At 38.7% G+C, this 17,905-nt stretch overlaps 1 protein-coding gene across 5 annotated transcripts in view; it reads left to right on the top strand.

The window, feature by feature from the left end:
* Nucleotides 1–17,905, top strand: part of LOC137240053 (protein RCC2 homolog) — a 130,125-nt gene that overhangs the window by 44,784 nt on the left and 67,436 nt on the right. For 3 of the 5 annotated variants that reach the window (XM_067765964.1, XM_067765962.1, XM_067765961.1), the window contains exon 4: nucleotides 6,675–6,933. In XM_067765964.1, coding sequence (XP_067622065.1) covers nucleotides 6,675–6,933 — 259 coding nt within the window. Of the gene's footprint in view, nucleotides 1–6,674; nucleotides 7,033–7,092; nucleotides 7,332–17,905 lie in introns of those variants that run through there. The other 2 variants (XM_067765963.1, XM_067765965.1) reach the window with 2 other exon arrangements.

Genomic DNA, 17,905 nt, shown 5'->3' with positions numbered 1-17,905 from the left:
CCAATCTTCGGAATTTATTCAAAAATCCCACTTTTGACACCAATTGTAACGAATTTACTGCACATCCTCTTATTTGCAACCTTCTGCTAAGTTCGAATCACTAAACTGTTGAATAAATAACTCCAATATTGAATAATGGAAAAATGGCCTTTATTAAAGTACTTCACAATAAATAATACTGCTATTGCTCGCCAGATAGCGTCTTAATCAAAACTGCTTGCAGCGCCTCTACCGTGGTTGCCTTTTATACTCTTTGATTTCCTCGTTGCATCTTCTAGGCGCTTCCATTTCTAGAATTTACTAGTTGGTTATCTGTTATAACTACAGATGTACGTGTATAGCTATCATATGCGCGTGTGCTTGTGAGCGACACTTCCACAATTATATTGCATATCTCAGATAAGATATCTGCATGTGTTTGTGCGTTGCTTCTCCCAGCGTATACGTACATATGTGTAGTCATAATGATTGAATTATTGATGTGACTTGAATCACTGCTTAGAATCGGCTTAGAGATGATAGAATCCCTTAGTGCTGCTAATATTCGTAACAATACAAATACAAGGCAATATGAGAGGCCTTCGAAAATTAAACATTTAAGATGTTATACATATTTATTTTTCTCGATGAATACAGTGCTCTAGATATATTTTCCAATCAATTTTAAAAAGCATTCGACGAATACAGTGCTCTAGGTATATTTTCCAAATCCATTTCGAAAACCATTCAACGAATACAGTGCTTTTAAATATTTCAAAATTTTCTGTTTGAATTTATAACTCCTTTCATTTATTCAATTAATACAGTGCCATCCAAATATTTCAACACTCCGAATTATTATAGGAATACAGTGTCTTTCAAACATTTCAACACCCTTTTGCACTTACGATTATTTTCAAACTATGCAACAAATACAGTGTCTCTCCAATATTCCAACAGTTTCTTCGAATTATTAAACGACACTGTACGTTTAAATATTTCAACATTCTTTTGCATTTACAATTCCTTCAAGTAAGCAACGAATACAGTGCCTTTTGAACATGCGAATCTTATTTATCGTACGAGTTACGGTCGATTTTGAATATTTCAAATCTTTTCTGAATATACAAAAAAAAAAAAATTTTATTTCAGTTGTATACCACAATTATCGAGCTAACGAGATTGAAACTTCGTTTTTGTATAAACAGTGCCTACCAGATAACCTTCAAACTTTTTTCGATTTTTTTATAAAACAACCTTGATATCTTTTTTGCATTTTTAATAAACGTAATAAAGTTTTCTTTCGGCATTGCTGGTTGTCAAATGTCAGATTTCGATACCGATTTCAAAGATTTACGTTCTAATTTCACTAAAGTTACCAAACGCGTTTTAAATAACCGATCTATCTCGGCGAAAAAGTCAATAGAATATGAAGATTCATTAATTAAAGGCTATAACGAGATTCTAAAACAAGTAAATACATATTTTAAAAATAGAGATAAGCCTAGCTCAATAATCGAAAGTTTGTCCAAGTGCAGAGAACAACTCAGTAAATGGTTTTCGAGAATTAACTGCAATATAAAAATACCCAAAGATCTTTTCGAACTAATACAAGAAAGCGAATCAAGCTCTGATTTTGATACTGAGGAAGAATTCTCTGACGCACCGACACCTTCAGCATACGAAGCTAGTATTATTAGAAAAAGTTCTGTGTCTTTTCTTGTTGATTTCCCTGGATTTAACAATCCAGTTCCCAATAATTTAGAAACAATTAACGAAGAACAACCAACAATGGCGACTCCAGAGCAAAAGAAAACTTTCATTACTCTGTGTGCCTCTATAATTAGATAAAACTATAGCGGCGATCCGCTTTCACTTGCATCCTATATATATATATATATATATATTTTGATAGAAGATTTAATGGAACAAAATTTGACAAATACTTTCATTTCGTTTATAAAATCCAAGCTGGAAGGAAAAGCGCGTGAGGCGATTCCAAATGAAGTAACGCCAATTCAACAAATAAAAGATGCGTTAAAAGTTAGAATAAAATCAGACGAAAGTTGTTGCAGGAAAAATTGCATCATTAAAAGTTTTCAATAATAATCACTCGGAATTCGCCAACGTGTAGAGGAACTTTCCGATGCTTTAGAACGATCTTTAGTTATAGAAGGAATAACTCAGGAAAAAGCGCATGAGATGGCAGTCGAACAAACTATTAACGTTTGTCGGCTTAACACTCGCTCAGACCTAGCAAAATCAATTTTAGCGTCAACTACGCTTACTGACTCTAAGGACGTAGTTGCGAAAATGATCGTGGAACAGAATAATCAAGCTAGTGAAAGGCAAGTATTAGTTTCGATCACGTTATAAGTGGCAAAATAATAGTTTTCGAGGTAAGGGGGAAATCACTATAATAGAAAAAACATTTCAAGGTACAACGACAATTTTAGCAGAAGCAACAATAACAATTATAGGCACAATAACAACAATAAATATGGCTCGCGAGGTAATGGCAATTTTTGCAACAACAGACAGCAGACCCGAAAACAGAAACAACAGTAACAACAATCGACGTTCAAATACAATAAATAACGCTAGTGTCCGGACTTTCAACGCGAACGGCACTTAGGAGCGAACACTGTGGGACCAGAATCTGAATTAAATAACGTTTTACAAAAAACAATTTATTGTCTAAATCTAAACTACACAGATTTCCTCGAACTGAACTGCAATGACTCTTTTAAAGATACACAGGCTGATATTTCACTTATAAAATTTTCAAGTCTAAAACAAAATATTTCCATAAATAACAACAATATCATAAATATAACGGGCGTTACGACAGATATAGTTTCAACTTTGGGTACTATTAAAACAGAACTTTTTATTCAAATTTTTCAATTCCACATACTCTAAATATAGTGGATGACAAATTCAACAAACCGTCAGATGGCATTTTAGGCAAAGACTTTTTGAAAAAATACAACTGCATAGTAGACTATGCAAACGAGAGCACAACAATTGGCATTGGCAAATATATTCATAAAATTTCAATTTTACGTGGTACAACCAATAACACCAATAAAACATATTTTTTATTTGGATGTCGAATCAAATAAAAGTTAAAAAGTATCTTTGATTTGGCTGAAGAATCAAATAACAAATAAAAAGTATCTTTGATTTGGCTGAAGACTCAATGTGCTAAATATTTGAAATCCTCTTTCCCTAGGCATGTCTATGCCGTCTGGGCCCACTGCTTTGGATGGTTTAGCAAGACCGATGGCATCCTCGACCTCTTTGGCGGTGATGGTAATTGGAGACGCCCTGAATTTATGTTTATGTGCGTGTTGTTGGCCCTCCGTCTAACTTTGTCAACCGTAGAATGCATTATATATTGTCGGCAAAAGGCGCTCGCGCATTTTTTCGCATCCGACAGCACTTTATCGCCAAAGGTGATGGAAGTTTTGTCATTGTGTTTAGACGGATTCGATAGCGACTTTACGGTGAACCAAAGCTTACCTACACCGGCAGAGAGGTTACAACCGCTTAGACGCTCCTCCCATTTTGCCCGCTTGTGTTCATCCACAAGCAATCTGATGCGTTGGTTTATATTACTTATTTGGGGGTCGCCGGGATTGAGCTGTCTTATAAAGTCACGTTCTCTCGCTAAATTTGCGGCCTCCGCTGGAAAGTGAGGCCGAATTTCGGGAATTCTACCGGCGGGAATAAAGCGAGCCGAGGCGGATTCAATGACCTTGCGGAAAGCACGCTCCCCTTGACGAGCATCAGTCGGGATAGAGAGGGCAGCAAAGCGGTTGTCTGTAAAGGGTTTGTATTCATCCCACTTTCCTTTCTTAAAGTTTATTAAAGTTCGCTTTTCTGTGATGATGAAGTCGGCAGTACGCTAGAGCGAAATAAGTATAGGCAGGTGGTCGGATGGCAATGTTACCATCGGCTGCCAGTTGACGCAGTTTACGAGTCCTGCGCTCACCATTGATATATCCGGCGAACTGTGACAGCTTCCTACCATACGTGTGGGGGCGTCTCCGTTTATTGTGCAGAATGTTGTTTCTTCTATTTGATCAGCCAACATCTCACCCCTACTGTCTGCCTGCAAGTTTGAATGCCATAGATCGTGATTGGTATTGAAATCGCCTAAGATAATGCGATTATTGCCAGTGAGTAAGGCGCTGATATTAGGGCGGTATCCACTGGGGCAGCAGATGGCAGGAGGGATGTAGATGTTGATCATTTCTAGGTTTGCATCGCCTGAAGTTCTAAGACACTGTCCCTGCGGCCGATGTCGGGATCAAATAAACGATATTGCACAGAGTGGTGTATAATAAACGCGAGGCCACCTCCATTTCCGCTCTCGCTATCTTTTCTGTGGACATTATACCCAAAACAAGTCTGCAGAGCAGATCTTGCTGTGAGTTTAGTCTCTTGAATCGCAGCAATGCGGATGTTGTGTCGCTTCATGAAATCGACTATCTCCGTGATCTTCCCAGTTAATCCATTACAGTTTAAATGCAGAATTCTGAAGTGCAACGGGGGAGACTTCGTCGCTCTGGGAGTAAGTGACGGGTGACTACGCTTGGGTTGTGAAAGGCTAGGACGCAACTGCTGTTGTGGCCCTGGGACTGGACGTCCGTGGGTAATCATTGGGGTACCCGGTGTGTTTGGGTTTGTGTCCTGGCAACATGGCGCTATGAATCCCGTCGCGGAGACAAGAACATATAGGAAAGTGGCACCGTCCAAGGCAGGAGCTGCATTGGGCGGATGTCGCAAACACATATATTATATGCTGGCAAACGGTGCAAAAGGAGGTAGGGACTAAAGGTCTGTTTCCCTGACCTACACGAGTGCTGTCGGAAAAGAGAGGGGATGAAGACGGGGCAGGGGCTGATGCTCGGCATTGCTCCCGATTCTACTACGGAGATTGTAGGTATGAGTGGGAGCGGCCGTATGATTTGGTGGTGCCGTGGGGCGCGAGCAACAGTGGGTACTTGGTGTGGCTTGCTGAGCAGCGGGACTGCTGGAAGGTAGAGGGGAGGGGGGGGGGGGGGGAGGGCGCTAAGGCGTAGACTACGGGACGCCCTTGGGCGTGAACAGCAAGGAGCCACAAAAGAATTATAAAAGTTGCGTGGACGTCGGGTTTTGGGATCTAGCCCAGAACAACCTGTTCGATGCAACCATCCCTTGCACGAGACACACTGACAAGAGTATGACAGTCCCCAAAAGATTCTTTTCCGGCAGACGCAGCAGAACCATTTCTCAGGACCGTCGTGAGGAGACGGACCTGGGTTGGGTTCGATACCTTCCCGCAGCAAGAGAATATGGAGCAGTCCCGCTGCAGGGAGCTGCTACGAGGATGACAATTTGTGGGAGGGACGCAACAAATTAAATGGGGTTACACTGAAATGACAGTCCTTGGTCGGGAAAAATGCCGATTCGCTCGGGTACATACATAGAACCGTCTGCCTTGGGAAGCTATCTCCCCGATCTTTCCAGTTTCTTCACCTCGCGCAACTTGGCATTATCACCGACGGCCACCCTGTTTACGACGTGGAAGGAACAGATGTCGCAAATATTGGACGTACGCGTCGATGGTGTCACACTACCGACTGTCAATCACCCAAAGATCTTATGGGTAACGTTCGATAATACTCTAACCTTCAAGGCTTATGCCACCGAGATTGTGTCTAAAGTACAAAGCACATGGGGAAAAGATAAAGAAACGTTGCTAACCACGTATAAAGCGATTGGCCGCCGTCCATCAGCTACGCGTCACCAGTCTGGTCGCCTGGTCTTAAAAATACACACTGGAAAAGGCTACAGACCTGTCAGAACACAACATAGTATTATTGATATCCAGAACTATCAGAACCTTTGTTGCACGATGTTAAAATAATTCAGACAATATAATAGTTCAGAAACAATTCCTGATTTTTACGCTAAGGGACTTACCGTGGGACCCCTCAAGGATTCTTCCTCCCTACTCCGGCCGTTTAAAACTGATTCAGCTCTCTACGTTGTAGAGTCGTAGGGAGATGTTAGGTGTGTTATTTTTAGTAAAACTTATTAGAAGGATGGTAAATAGCTCATTTCTGATTGGTGAAATTTTATTTAATATTCCCTTTAGATCACCTAGACATTTTCAACCGCTTCATATAAGCACATGCAGGTCGAATTTTGAAATGAACGAACCTCTTCGTTGTCTTTGTACTGATTTCAATAAGCACTGCAAAAACATTGATACGTGTGACTCACTCCACTCAATAAAAAAATATCTACTATCTTAAATACGCAATGATTTGGGTGGCTTAGAATCACGTCCTTTCCAACCTCTCACTCTTATCACCAGGTCCAGTAATTTTGCGCGGGTGGCTTGGAATCACGTCCCTTCCAACCTCCCATACACCGCATTCCTACTTATTGCGTGTTAAATATACATCAGCTGCTCGATTCCGACAGCACTAATAATCAATTCCCGTTGCTCGGCATCACAGTTCATCCCGACAACTGATTTAATAATATAATACATATTTTATAATATAAATTTCACTTTGTATGCTCCTGTAATTTATCTGTAATCCATAACTATATTTAGTCTGATTAATTATTAAATTTGTAGACTAATAAATAAATAAATAAAAAAAAATTAAGGTATGCATATTTATGATTTCTAGGTCGCCATTGATTCTAAGAAGCGTGTGTATAGCTGGGGATTTGGCGGCTTTGGACGCCTTGGTCATGCAGAGCCTAAGGACGAGATGGTACCTCGTTTAATAAAATTTTTCGACATTCAAGGACGTGGTGGACGTAATGTATATTGTGGCGCAACTTTTAGTCTTGTCATCAACGAGCTTGGCGTACTCTTTCTATTTGGGCAAAATAAGAAGACGGGAGAAGCAAATATGTACCCAAAACCTGTTCAGGACTTATCTGGTAATTTTAATATTGAAATTTTATATATACGGCCTGTGTGTATCTCGAAGCGAACGATCGTTTCGTCTGCCAGACGAATCGTTCGTCTATTTGTCTTGTGTGAGTTAGTATTCGTCTGTCCACACGGAAACATCTGATTTTTACGTTGTTTTCGTTTAGGTTGGTAGTTTGTAACTCGAATACAAGACTGAAGAAAGACGGTAATCAAAATGGACGAGAGGTTATTAGTGATCATAGTGAAATAGCAGTTTCACTGTGGAGAAATTGTCAATAGAGGTGCGTTTTCTAGGGATAAAATTTAGCGTACCACACGATTTCTTTGCAAAGAAAAAATTATTTGAAGAAATAGTTGAAAAAAAAAAAAAATCCGTTTTATGCATAAATTTCTTGAATAAATACACAATTATGCTATTACAAACATAAATTGGTATGAAATTTATATGAAAGCCTCATTATTTATGAAATTTCTTACAAATAGGTATTTCTGTTCGGAACGCTTGAGCGCCGCCACTCATTACACTGCGTTACAAAAACACACATAAAAACATACAAAAAAAAATTCTGACGTGTACATGAAAATCGCCGATACAGGTGTATTTTTATTTTTTTCTCCCCTTTCCGAAAAAGTATATTTGGTTCATAGGACAGAATGTGTGCAACGCGGGGTTATCAGCTTGTACAAAAAAAAACCCTGTCGCCTTGGTGAATTGTTTAAGCCGGACTTATATAGGATGGTGCGCTTTGATGAACGAGTTCAATGTATGGCCGCACCTATATCTTGCCACACAAAGTTTTGTGGTATAGTTGATATTGTTCAATTTTGCCATCATTTCATGAGAAAATTTGCTTTAAAAACATTGTGGCAACCGTTTACATGAGCCGTTTTTTAGAAAGTTGTTTAAATGAATGAGATTTCAGTTAAAAGGAAAAAGAAAAATGGTATTTTAAATAACATTTTAAGGAAAATGTGTCAGGTTTCCGTTAATTGTGGCAGGCATATTAACATACCTCACCTGTAATGCTCTCATAAAGGATGGAAAAGTGCTCCAGAGGCAGCGTTGTGTCAATATTTACAAAGTCACCTGTATCCCGTACCGGAAAGCCGAAATGAAGCGATCTTGCAAAAACTTCCTCGTTTACTGGGATATATGCGTGCACGTGCCAATAGAAGTTTGCTCGGTGATGCAACGGGTGGCCATACATATGTACTCATCAGGGATTTAAGTCAGTTTTGGTGAGAAATACAAACGAGGCATAGCATGATAGACACGTAATGGACGCTGCATACGAACCTGTACGCTTTGATGTGGAACACGTGTATTTGAATGGGAACCTGTACACGAGGTGTCGGCTGTATGTTAGCTATAAAGCATAAAATCTTCATGTAGCTAAACGTACAGTAAGGGTTCCAAACTATAAAGTTGCTTTTCAAATTTTTTAATACAAGGGGATGCACCAACTTTTCCCAATATATAATTTTTGTGTAGCAACGCTTGAAAGTAGCTTCGTGTGCAGTTCTTGAGGTGTAGCGGAATCGTAGCTAGATGACAATTCTTGTACGCGACTATGACGCTACCCCGCACGTGCACCTTACCTTATTTGACCTACAAAACTTTTTTAAGAAATAAAATAACAAATACAAAAGGTTTATAGAGCCTTTTAAAATTACATTTTTATCCGAGTTTTCAATTAAAAGAGCTGGGGATCGTTTTTAAACATTTATGTTCCACAATGCTAATTGGCTTAAATATTATTATACGTATAAAAAATATACATATTTCGTTCAAAACAAAAAAATGTCCACGTGTACTGCATTCGCTTCCTACAGTTTCTCCTTTTCTAAAAGAATTTTTTACCTCTATAAATTTACTGCCCAACACCCTGAAACACCCTGTAAGGGCAAAATTCCCCAAATCATCTTTTATAAACCATCTGGCAACATCTTTGCTCACAATGCTAGATGTGTCATTGTGAACAGTGCATATTGCTAGAAAGAATAAAATAATGTATGTTCATATGTATTCAGCTGCTGTAATGCAGCGTGTAAGAAAGAATTAAATACATATGTGGGGTGAATTATGAAAATGTCGATTGGCGAGAGTGCCCTCGCCATTTTCATAATTCACGGCCATTGTTATAATTTTAACAGCGGACGTGTTCTTAAATAAAAGTAAAGTGTATTTGAATATTAAATAAAACAAGTCTTTTTTTCTAGTGCATAATGAAAACCTGGCGGAGAAGGGTTCCCCAAATCATCTTTTATAAACCATCTGGCAACATCGTTGCTCACAATGCTAGATGTGTCATTGTGAACAGTGCATATTGCTAGAAAGAATAAAAGTCTGTATGTTCATATGTATTCAGCTGCTGTAATGCAGCGTGTAAGAAGGAATTAAATACATATGTGGGGTGAATTATGAAAATGTCGATTGGCGAGAGTGCCCCACCATTTTCATAATTCACAGCCATTGTTATAATTTTAAAAGTAAGGTGTATTTAAAAATTAAATAAAAGGAAAAGTGCGTGGTGTTCAATATAAAATTTAATAAAATCAATAAATTTAATAAAACTACAATTTCCAACACAAATTTAACAATTTCTAATTCAAATTCACTAAAACTACAATTTTCTAAATCAAAGTTAATAAAACTACAATTCCTAAAGCAAATTCATTAAATCTACGATTCCTGAAACAAATTAACAATTTTCTAAATCAAATTCATTAAATCTACAATTTTTAAATAAAATTTAATAAAAATACAACTTCTAAATCTAATTCAACCAAAGTAATAAAGCAAATTTAACAATTTTCTAAATCAAAAGCTACAATTCTAATAAAGCTACAATTTCTAAACCAAATTCAATATAACAACAATTTCTAAAGCAAACTTAACAATTTTCTAAATCCAAATCATTAAAACTACAACTTCTAAATAAAATTTATTAAAACTACAATTTTTAAACCTAACTTAACCAAACTACTAACTTCTAAAAACAAATTTAATAAAACTAAACTTCCTAAATCTAATCGACAAAATTAAAATAGTAACTTTGGTAAAACCAGCGGGACTGTACTTAACGCCACGCCACGCCACGCATAACGGAACGCGAAAAATCACTCCACTCAATACAACGCCATCTTGTCACCACCACCAGTGCAATGCGTTCGCTTTTCATATAATATACGGGGATTGTTTCATTAGCATTTCATATAAATTTTGGATTTTTGATATAACGGTGGTTTGTGAAAAACCTATTGAATTTTTCTTATAAACGGTGGTTTGTTAAAAACCAATTAACTTTTTTCGATATATGCGTTGGTTCCGTTAAAAACCAATTAACTTTTTGATATATGCGGTGGTTCCGTTTAAACCAATTAACATTTTTAATACATGCGGTGGTTCCGTGAAAAACCAACAAAGTTTTTTTATACATGCGGTGGTTCCGTGAAAAACAAACTAAGATTTTTGATATATGCGGTGGTTCCGTGGAAAACCACATTAGATTTTTTTTGGAATAAAGCGCACCGCTTTATTATCACCGTCCGTGATTACCACATTTTTGAGATTTTTACCAATTCATACCTATACACTTTTGTGACATTTTGAATTCAATTACTTTTTTTTTTACAGATTTTTCATACAAGTATACTGCAGTTTCAATTAATTCTTCCAATAAAGTGTTAAATATTTCTGTAGCGACTATTCACCTGCAAATCAGTTCCCTTTTGCACATTTTTTTTTCTTTTTCTTCGACATTTCAGCTTCAAATATAAATTCAGACATTCAAACAAGTGCATCAATAACTTCATAGTTTGAACTGAATTCTTTTGCTTTCCTGATAACTACATATGTACCTAAGAAGTGGTAAGGAAGTGCAAAAAATTCAGACTCAGAATCCGATTCCGAAAATTCAGCCTCAAGCTACGAAAGTTTAGCTTCATCATCGACCGAAGAAGTCAGAAACCAGGAAAATAGATTTTCTTTGTCAAATGATTTTCCACGCTTCGAAGATTCTTCCAGTAAAAATTTAACTTCTACTTTAGCTTCAAATCTTAACGATTCAAATAGCGCTAAATTAACTCCAACTTCTTCTACTTTAAAATTAGATCTTAACGACTCAAATAGTACAACCTTAGTCAACCCTTCTTCTGACGCAAACCCAGATCTTAACGATCCAATAAGTACAAACGTGGCCTCACCTTCTTCAAATTCAGCTTCAGATCTTAACGATCAAATCATGGCAACACCTGAGGAAAAGAGAATTTTCATTAACACATGTGCTAATTCCATTAGAAAAAACTACAGTGGTGATACTCTAGCACTTGAAACTTTTATAGACAAAATTGAATTACTTGAACAGTTCGCTACTGCAGATTTAACTAATACTTTCATAACATTCTTAAAATCAAAACTAGAGGGTAAAGCCCGTGAAGCAATACCAAGGCAAGTAACTTCAGTTAATGAAATCAAAGTAGCTCTACGTAGTAGGATCAAACCAGATAACTCGAAAGATGTAGCAGGAAAAATTGCAGCGTTGCACGTTAATAACAACAATTATACAGATTTTGCCAAAAAAGTTGAAGATTTAGCTGACTCACTTGAGCGGTCTCTTATTATTGAAGGGATCACTCAAGCGAAAGCTCATAAAATGGCAGTCGAACAAACTGTTAACGTGTGTCGTTTAAATGCAAAATCAAATTTACTTAATTAATTGGCGCTTAACCGTCTAAACCGGCGCCAATTGGTCACACCAAGGGAGTTTAAATCGTTTTCCACCTGGTCCTTCCAACGGAGTGGGGGCCGCCCTCTGCCTCTGCTTCCATAGGCGGGTTCCGATAGAAACACTTTCTTGGCCGGAGCATCATCTTTCATTCGCATAACATGGCCTAGCCAGCGCAGCCGCTGCGTTTTAATTCGCTGGACTATGTTGATGTCTGCGTATAGCTCGTACAGCTCATTATTAAATCTTCTTCGGTACTCGTCATCGCCAACGCGTAGAGGTCCATAAATCTTTCGAAGAACTTTTCTCTCGAACACTCCCAAAGCCGCTTCATCTGCTGTTATCATGGTCCATGCTTCTGCCCCATATAGCAGGACGGGTACGATAAGTGACTTGTAGAGTATGATTTTCGTTCGCCGAGAGAGGACTTTACTTTTCAATTGCCTACCTAGTCCAAAGTAGCATTTATTGGCAAGATTGATTCTTCGCTGAATTTCAGTGCTGATGTTGTTGCTAGTGTTGACGCTGGTTCCCAAATGAACGAAGTCTTTTACTATTTCGAAATTATGGCTGCCAACAGTAGCGTGGTTGCCAAGGCGCATATGCGCTGACTCTGCTCGATGACAGCAGGTACTTCGTTTTGTCCTCATTCACCATCAAACCCATCTTTACCGCACCTTTTTCCAGTTCGGAGTAAGCAGAACTAACAGCGCGGGTGTTTAGGCCGATGATATCAATGTCATCAGCATATGCCAGTAATTGCACGTTTTTATAGTATATTGTTCCAGTGCGGTTAAGTTCTGCAGCTAGTATAATTTTCTCCAGCATCAAATTAAAGAAATCGCACGATAGGGGGTCACCCTGTCTGAAGCCTCGTTTAGTTTCGAACGGCTCGGAGAGGTCCTTCCCAATTCTGACTGAGCTGATGGTGTTGCTCAACGTCATTTTGCACAGCCGTATAAGTTTTGCGGGGAAAACAAATTCAGACATAGCGACATATAGGCAGCTCCTTTTCGTGCTGTCGAAGGCGGCTTTAAGTCGACGAAGAGGTGATGTGTGTCGATTCTCTTTTCACGGGTTTTTTCCATGATTTGACGCATTGTGAAAATCTGGTCGATGGTAGATTTACCAGGTCTGACACCGCACTGATAAGGTCCAATCAGCCGGTTCACGGTTGGCTTCAATCTTTCGCACAATACACTTGAAAGGACCTTATATGCGATACTAAGAAGGCTGATTCCACGATAGTTGGTGCATTTTGCAGTATCCCCCTTCTTGTGGACTGGGCAAAGAACACTTAGATTCCAACCGTCGGGCATGCTTTCGCCCGCCCATATTTTGCTAAGAAGCTGCTGCATGCGCCTTACCAACTCCTCGCCGCCGACCTTGAATAGCTCCGCAGGCAATCCATCAGCGCCCACGGCCTTGTTGTTTTTCAATCTGGTTATTGCTATTCTAACTTCGTCATAATCGGGCGGGGGGACATATATTCCATCATCATCGATTGTGGGATCGGGTTCTTCATCTCTGCGCGGTGAATTGCTGCCTCCGTTTAGGAGAGCAGAGAAGTATTCCCTCCATAATCTAAGCACTCTCTGGACATCAGTTACAAGGTCGCCGTTTTCATTCCTACAGGAGTTTGCCCCGGTCTTAAAACCTTCCGCCTGTCGCCATATTTTTTGGTAGAATTTTCGGGCGTTATTCCTGGTGGCTAGCAGCTCAAGCTCCTCGCACTCACGCCTTTCTGCTTCTGCTTTTTTCTTCCTGAAAAGGCGTCTCGCTTCCCTTTTCAACTCACGATAGCGTTCACACACTCCTCTTGTCGCGCTCGCTTTTAACGTAGCCCTGTAGGCAGCGTGTTTTCTTTCGGTTGCAACGCGGCATTCTTCATCGTACCAGTTGTTTTTTCGTGGTCGCAGGTAACCAATTTTTTCCTCGGCGGCAGTACGAAGTGCTTTGGAGATATGCTCCCACTGCTCCTGTATTCCTTCAGGATGAGTTGTTCTCTCAGAGAGCAGGTGTGAGAGTCGAGTTGCGAAATCATTGGCAGTCTGTTGTGATTGAAGCTTTTCGACGTCTAGCTTTCCTTGTGTTTTTTGTTCCTTGGTTTTAGCCGCGTTGAGGCGGGTGCGTATTTTGGCTGCAACGAGATAATGGTCCGAGTCGATGTTAGGTCCTCGGATCGTGCGCACATCCAAAACACTGGAGGCATGCCGTCCGTCTATCACAACGTGATCGATCTGATTGCGAGTATTTCGATCAGGAGACAGCCATGTAGCTTGATGTATCTTTTTATGCATGAACCTCGTGCTGGATATGACCATGTTTCGAGCACCGGCAAAGTCAATCAGCCTCAGTCCGTTAGGAGAAGTTTCATTGTGTAGGCTGAACTTTCCGACTGTAGGGCCAAAAACACCTTCTTTGCCCACCCTGGCGTTAAAGTCGTCAAGCACGACTTTTATATCATGACGGGGGCAGCGTTCTAATTGTTCATAAAAAGTGTCTTTCACCTCATCGTCTTTCTCCTCTGTCGGCTCATGGGGGCAGATGAATGATATATTAAAAAATTTTGCTTTTATTCGGATAGCGGCGAGACGCTCGTCCACAGGCGTGAACGCCAGCACTTCGCGACAAAGTCTCTCTCCCACCACGAATACGACGCCGAAACTGCGCTTATTCGTATGGCCACTCCAATAGATGTCACAATTTTTGATCTTCTTTCTTCCTTGCTTCGTCCAACGCATTTCTTGGATGGCGGTGATGTCAGATTTGGCTTTGACGAGGACATCAACCAGCCGGGCATCTGCACCAATCCCATTCACGGAGCGGACGTTCCAGGTGCATGCCCTCAATTCATTGTCCTTCAAACGTTTGCCATGGTCGTCATCAATAGAGAGTGTATTTATCCGAGGCTTTTTGTTATATTTCATTGGAGTATGGTTTTACGTGGCGGGTCCCAAGCCCAGCGCACAACCCGCTCAGCGGTGGTGAAAATATTACTTGGCACATTTATATAGCGAGCGGCTTACTCCAAGACAGACGCCCGCTTGCAGCCGCACCTAGAGGTGTACAGACGCTGCCAGATTTAGTCAAAACCATTTTAGCCTCAACGGCATTTACTGATCCGAAAGACGTAGTAGCGAAATTAATTGTAGAACAAAATAACGAAGTAACTGAGCGTCAGGTTTTAGCTTTTCGATCACGTGGTAACAACACATTCAGAAATTCACGTGGTAGTTATCGAGGCTTTTACCCAAATCGCGGCTATACTGGTTATAGAAACAATAGTTCATTTGCATACAACAGCATCCGTAGCGGTAATAATAATCAGAGATATCGATATGATAACAGAAGTAGATACACAAATAACAACAATAGTAATACACGTCCAAATTCCAATTCAAATACAAGTAGCAGTAACAACAGAGGTAACAATTCTAGATCGTCAAGCGGTAGAGGTAGAAACGCAAACGTTCGCGCTTTAAACGCGAGTGCCTCCCAGGAGCGAACACTGGGGGAGGACGAACTAACCGAGTAAGCGAATTTCTCTCACCAATAGGCATCTATTGTTTAAATTTAAATTATTCAGATTTCATAGAATTACAACTTAACCGGTCACAAAAATTTTGTCCTTTCCTAGTAGACACTCAAGCAGACATTTCTTTAGTAAAGATATCATGTTTAGACGGTAATATTTCCTTAAATACAAACGACATTATCAACATTACCGGTGTTACTTCCAATTCAGTTTCCACTTAAGTTAAAATTACCGCAAATTTAAATTTTTCAAACTTTTCTATTAAACATACTTTACATGTAGTAAATGAATACTTTAATATTCCATCCGATGGCATACTGGGTAAAGATTTCCTGAAAATTAACAAATGCATTATTAATTATGAAAGAAATAGTATTTCCTTTTGGGTAGGTGATGAAAAAGTCGCGATACCAATCCTACATGGAACAGAAAGCGATAGTTATAGCATTCTTCCCAGATGTGAAATATTCAGACTTTTTGATTTAGGAGATTCACCCGAGCCACTTTTCGTGGACTCGCAGGAAATTGAAAAAGGTGTTTTCATAGCTAGGTGCATTGTTAATTCCAGTAATCCAATAATTAAAGTCATAAACACGACGGATGATGTCAAGTATGTAAAAAGAAACAGTATTCGGACACAAAAACTTTCAAATTATAGTGTTTATACAATTAACAAGACAGAAACAGAAGACAAACGTACAAAAAAACTTATGTCAATTTTAAAAAATCAAATACCTCAACATGCTCATAGTAAATTAATTGACCTTTGCATTGATTATGCCGACATTTTCGCTCTTGACACGGACAAACTGACTTCAAATAACTTCTACGAGCAAAAACTAAGATTGACAGACAACGAACCGGTATATGTTAAAAACTATCGATTGCCATACTCTCAACGCGAAGAAATAAATCGCCAAGTAAATAAAGTGTTAGACAACGATTTGATTGAACCTAGTTACTCTAATTACAACAGTCCTTTGATTGTAGTCCCAAAGAAGGATACTAATGGTCAAAAAGCTTATCGTATGTGCGTAGATTTTCGCGCAGTAAACAAGAAACTCATTGCTGATAAATTTCCACTAGCTAGAGTTGACGATATTTTATACAATCTTGGCAGGGTAAAGCATTTTTCCACATTAGATCTTTTTTCGGGATTCCATCAAATCCCCTTGTATCCTGACTCACGTGACATTACTTCTTTCAGCACTGACCGAGGTGCATTTAGATGGCAAATGCTTCCATTCGGTTTAAATATAGCACCTAATTCATTCTCACGAATGATGACAATAGCTTTTTCGGGTATACCGCCCAACATCGCATTTTTATACGTCGACGATATTATCGTCATAGGTTGTAGTGAAGCACGCCATATTAAAAATCTTTCAAAAGTTTTCAATACTTGCAGGTCTTTCAATCTCAAACTTAACCCAAATAAATGCAACTTTTTACGACCAGAAGTTACATTTTTAGGTCACAAATGTTCAGCCAAAGGTTTGTTGCCAGATGACTCCAAAATAAAGGCAATTAAAAAGTATACAAAACCAACTGATAAATACGCGGTTCGACGATTCGTCGCGTTTGCAAACTATTACAGAAGGTTTATACCAAATTTTGCGTCTCTGGCAGCGCCTCTAAACCGATTAAGCAGAAAAAGAGTTGAATTTTTATGGGATGTAGAGTGCGAAAGGGCATTTTTATCTTTGAAAGCAGCGTTACTTTCACCAAAATTACTTCAATATCCAGATTTTACTAAACAATTTATTATTACCGTTGATGCTTCCACAACTGGATGTGGCGCTATTTTAAGTCAAGAACAGCAAGGCAGTGATTTACCAATTTGTTTCGCTTCTAAAGCATTTAATAAGGCAGAGCAGAAAAAACCAATTATAGAGTTGGAACTCTTAGCTATTTATTTCGCAATAAAAAATTTCGACCATATGTGTATGGCACCCATTTCATTGTAAAATCACACCATAGACCTCTAGTATACTTATTCATTATGAAAGACTTCAAAACTTTCAAGAATAAGACTAGAACTAGCTGAATATAATTTCACTATTGTATATATTAAGGGAAAATCAACCGTTGGTGCTGATGCACTATCGCGCATTACAATCGATGAGATTAAGGAATCGAACAAACAAATTTTAGCAGTACAGACAAGATCAATGACAAAACGGCAAAACGTCAATGACCTTCCTAGGAAAACAGACAAAAACGACGAAAAAAAACTTGCTGTATATGTCTACGACAAATTTTCATTTCATTTTTCCAAAAAAGTTCCACGGACAAGGTCTGCAATTACGTACGATAAAAATAATAAAACAACAAATTTAAGAATTTTTGCACATATTAAACATAAGAAACTGGAGTTACTTAGTTTTGAGCTTTTTAACGAAATAATGACTTTAGAGAAATTACTTTCAGGGCTTGAATCAGAAGCCGGCAAACGCAAAATTAAGAAAATTGAATGGCCTAAAAACGATATTTTGTTCGAACATTATACTATTACAAATTTCAAAAATATTGGAAATAAAATTTTAAAATCATTAGAAATTATTTTAACAGATCCAGTGGAGACAGTAACAGAAGAAGATACAAAATTAAAACTATTGAAAATTTACCATAATGATCCCATTTCTGGTGGACATTGCGGAATGAAAAGACTTTACGCAAAACTACGAACAAAATTTTATTGGAAAGATATGA

The sequence above is a fragment of the Eurosta solidaginis genome, chromosome 2 (genome assembly GCF_040869045.1).
Source record: "Eurosta solidaginis isolate ZX-2024a chromosome 2, ASM4086904v1, whole genome shotgun sequence".
Classification (NCBI taxonomy): Eukaryota; Metazoa; Arthropoda; class Insecta; order Diptera; family Tephritidae; genus Eurosta; species Eurosta solidaginis.
Note: the sequence above shows the minus strand (reverse complement) of the source record. Positions and strands in the feature narration are given on the sequence as shown.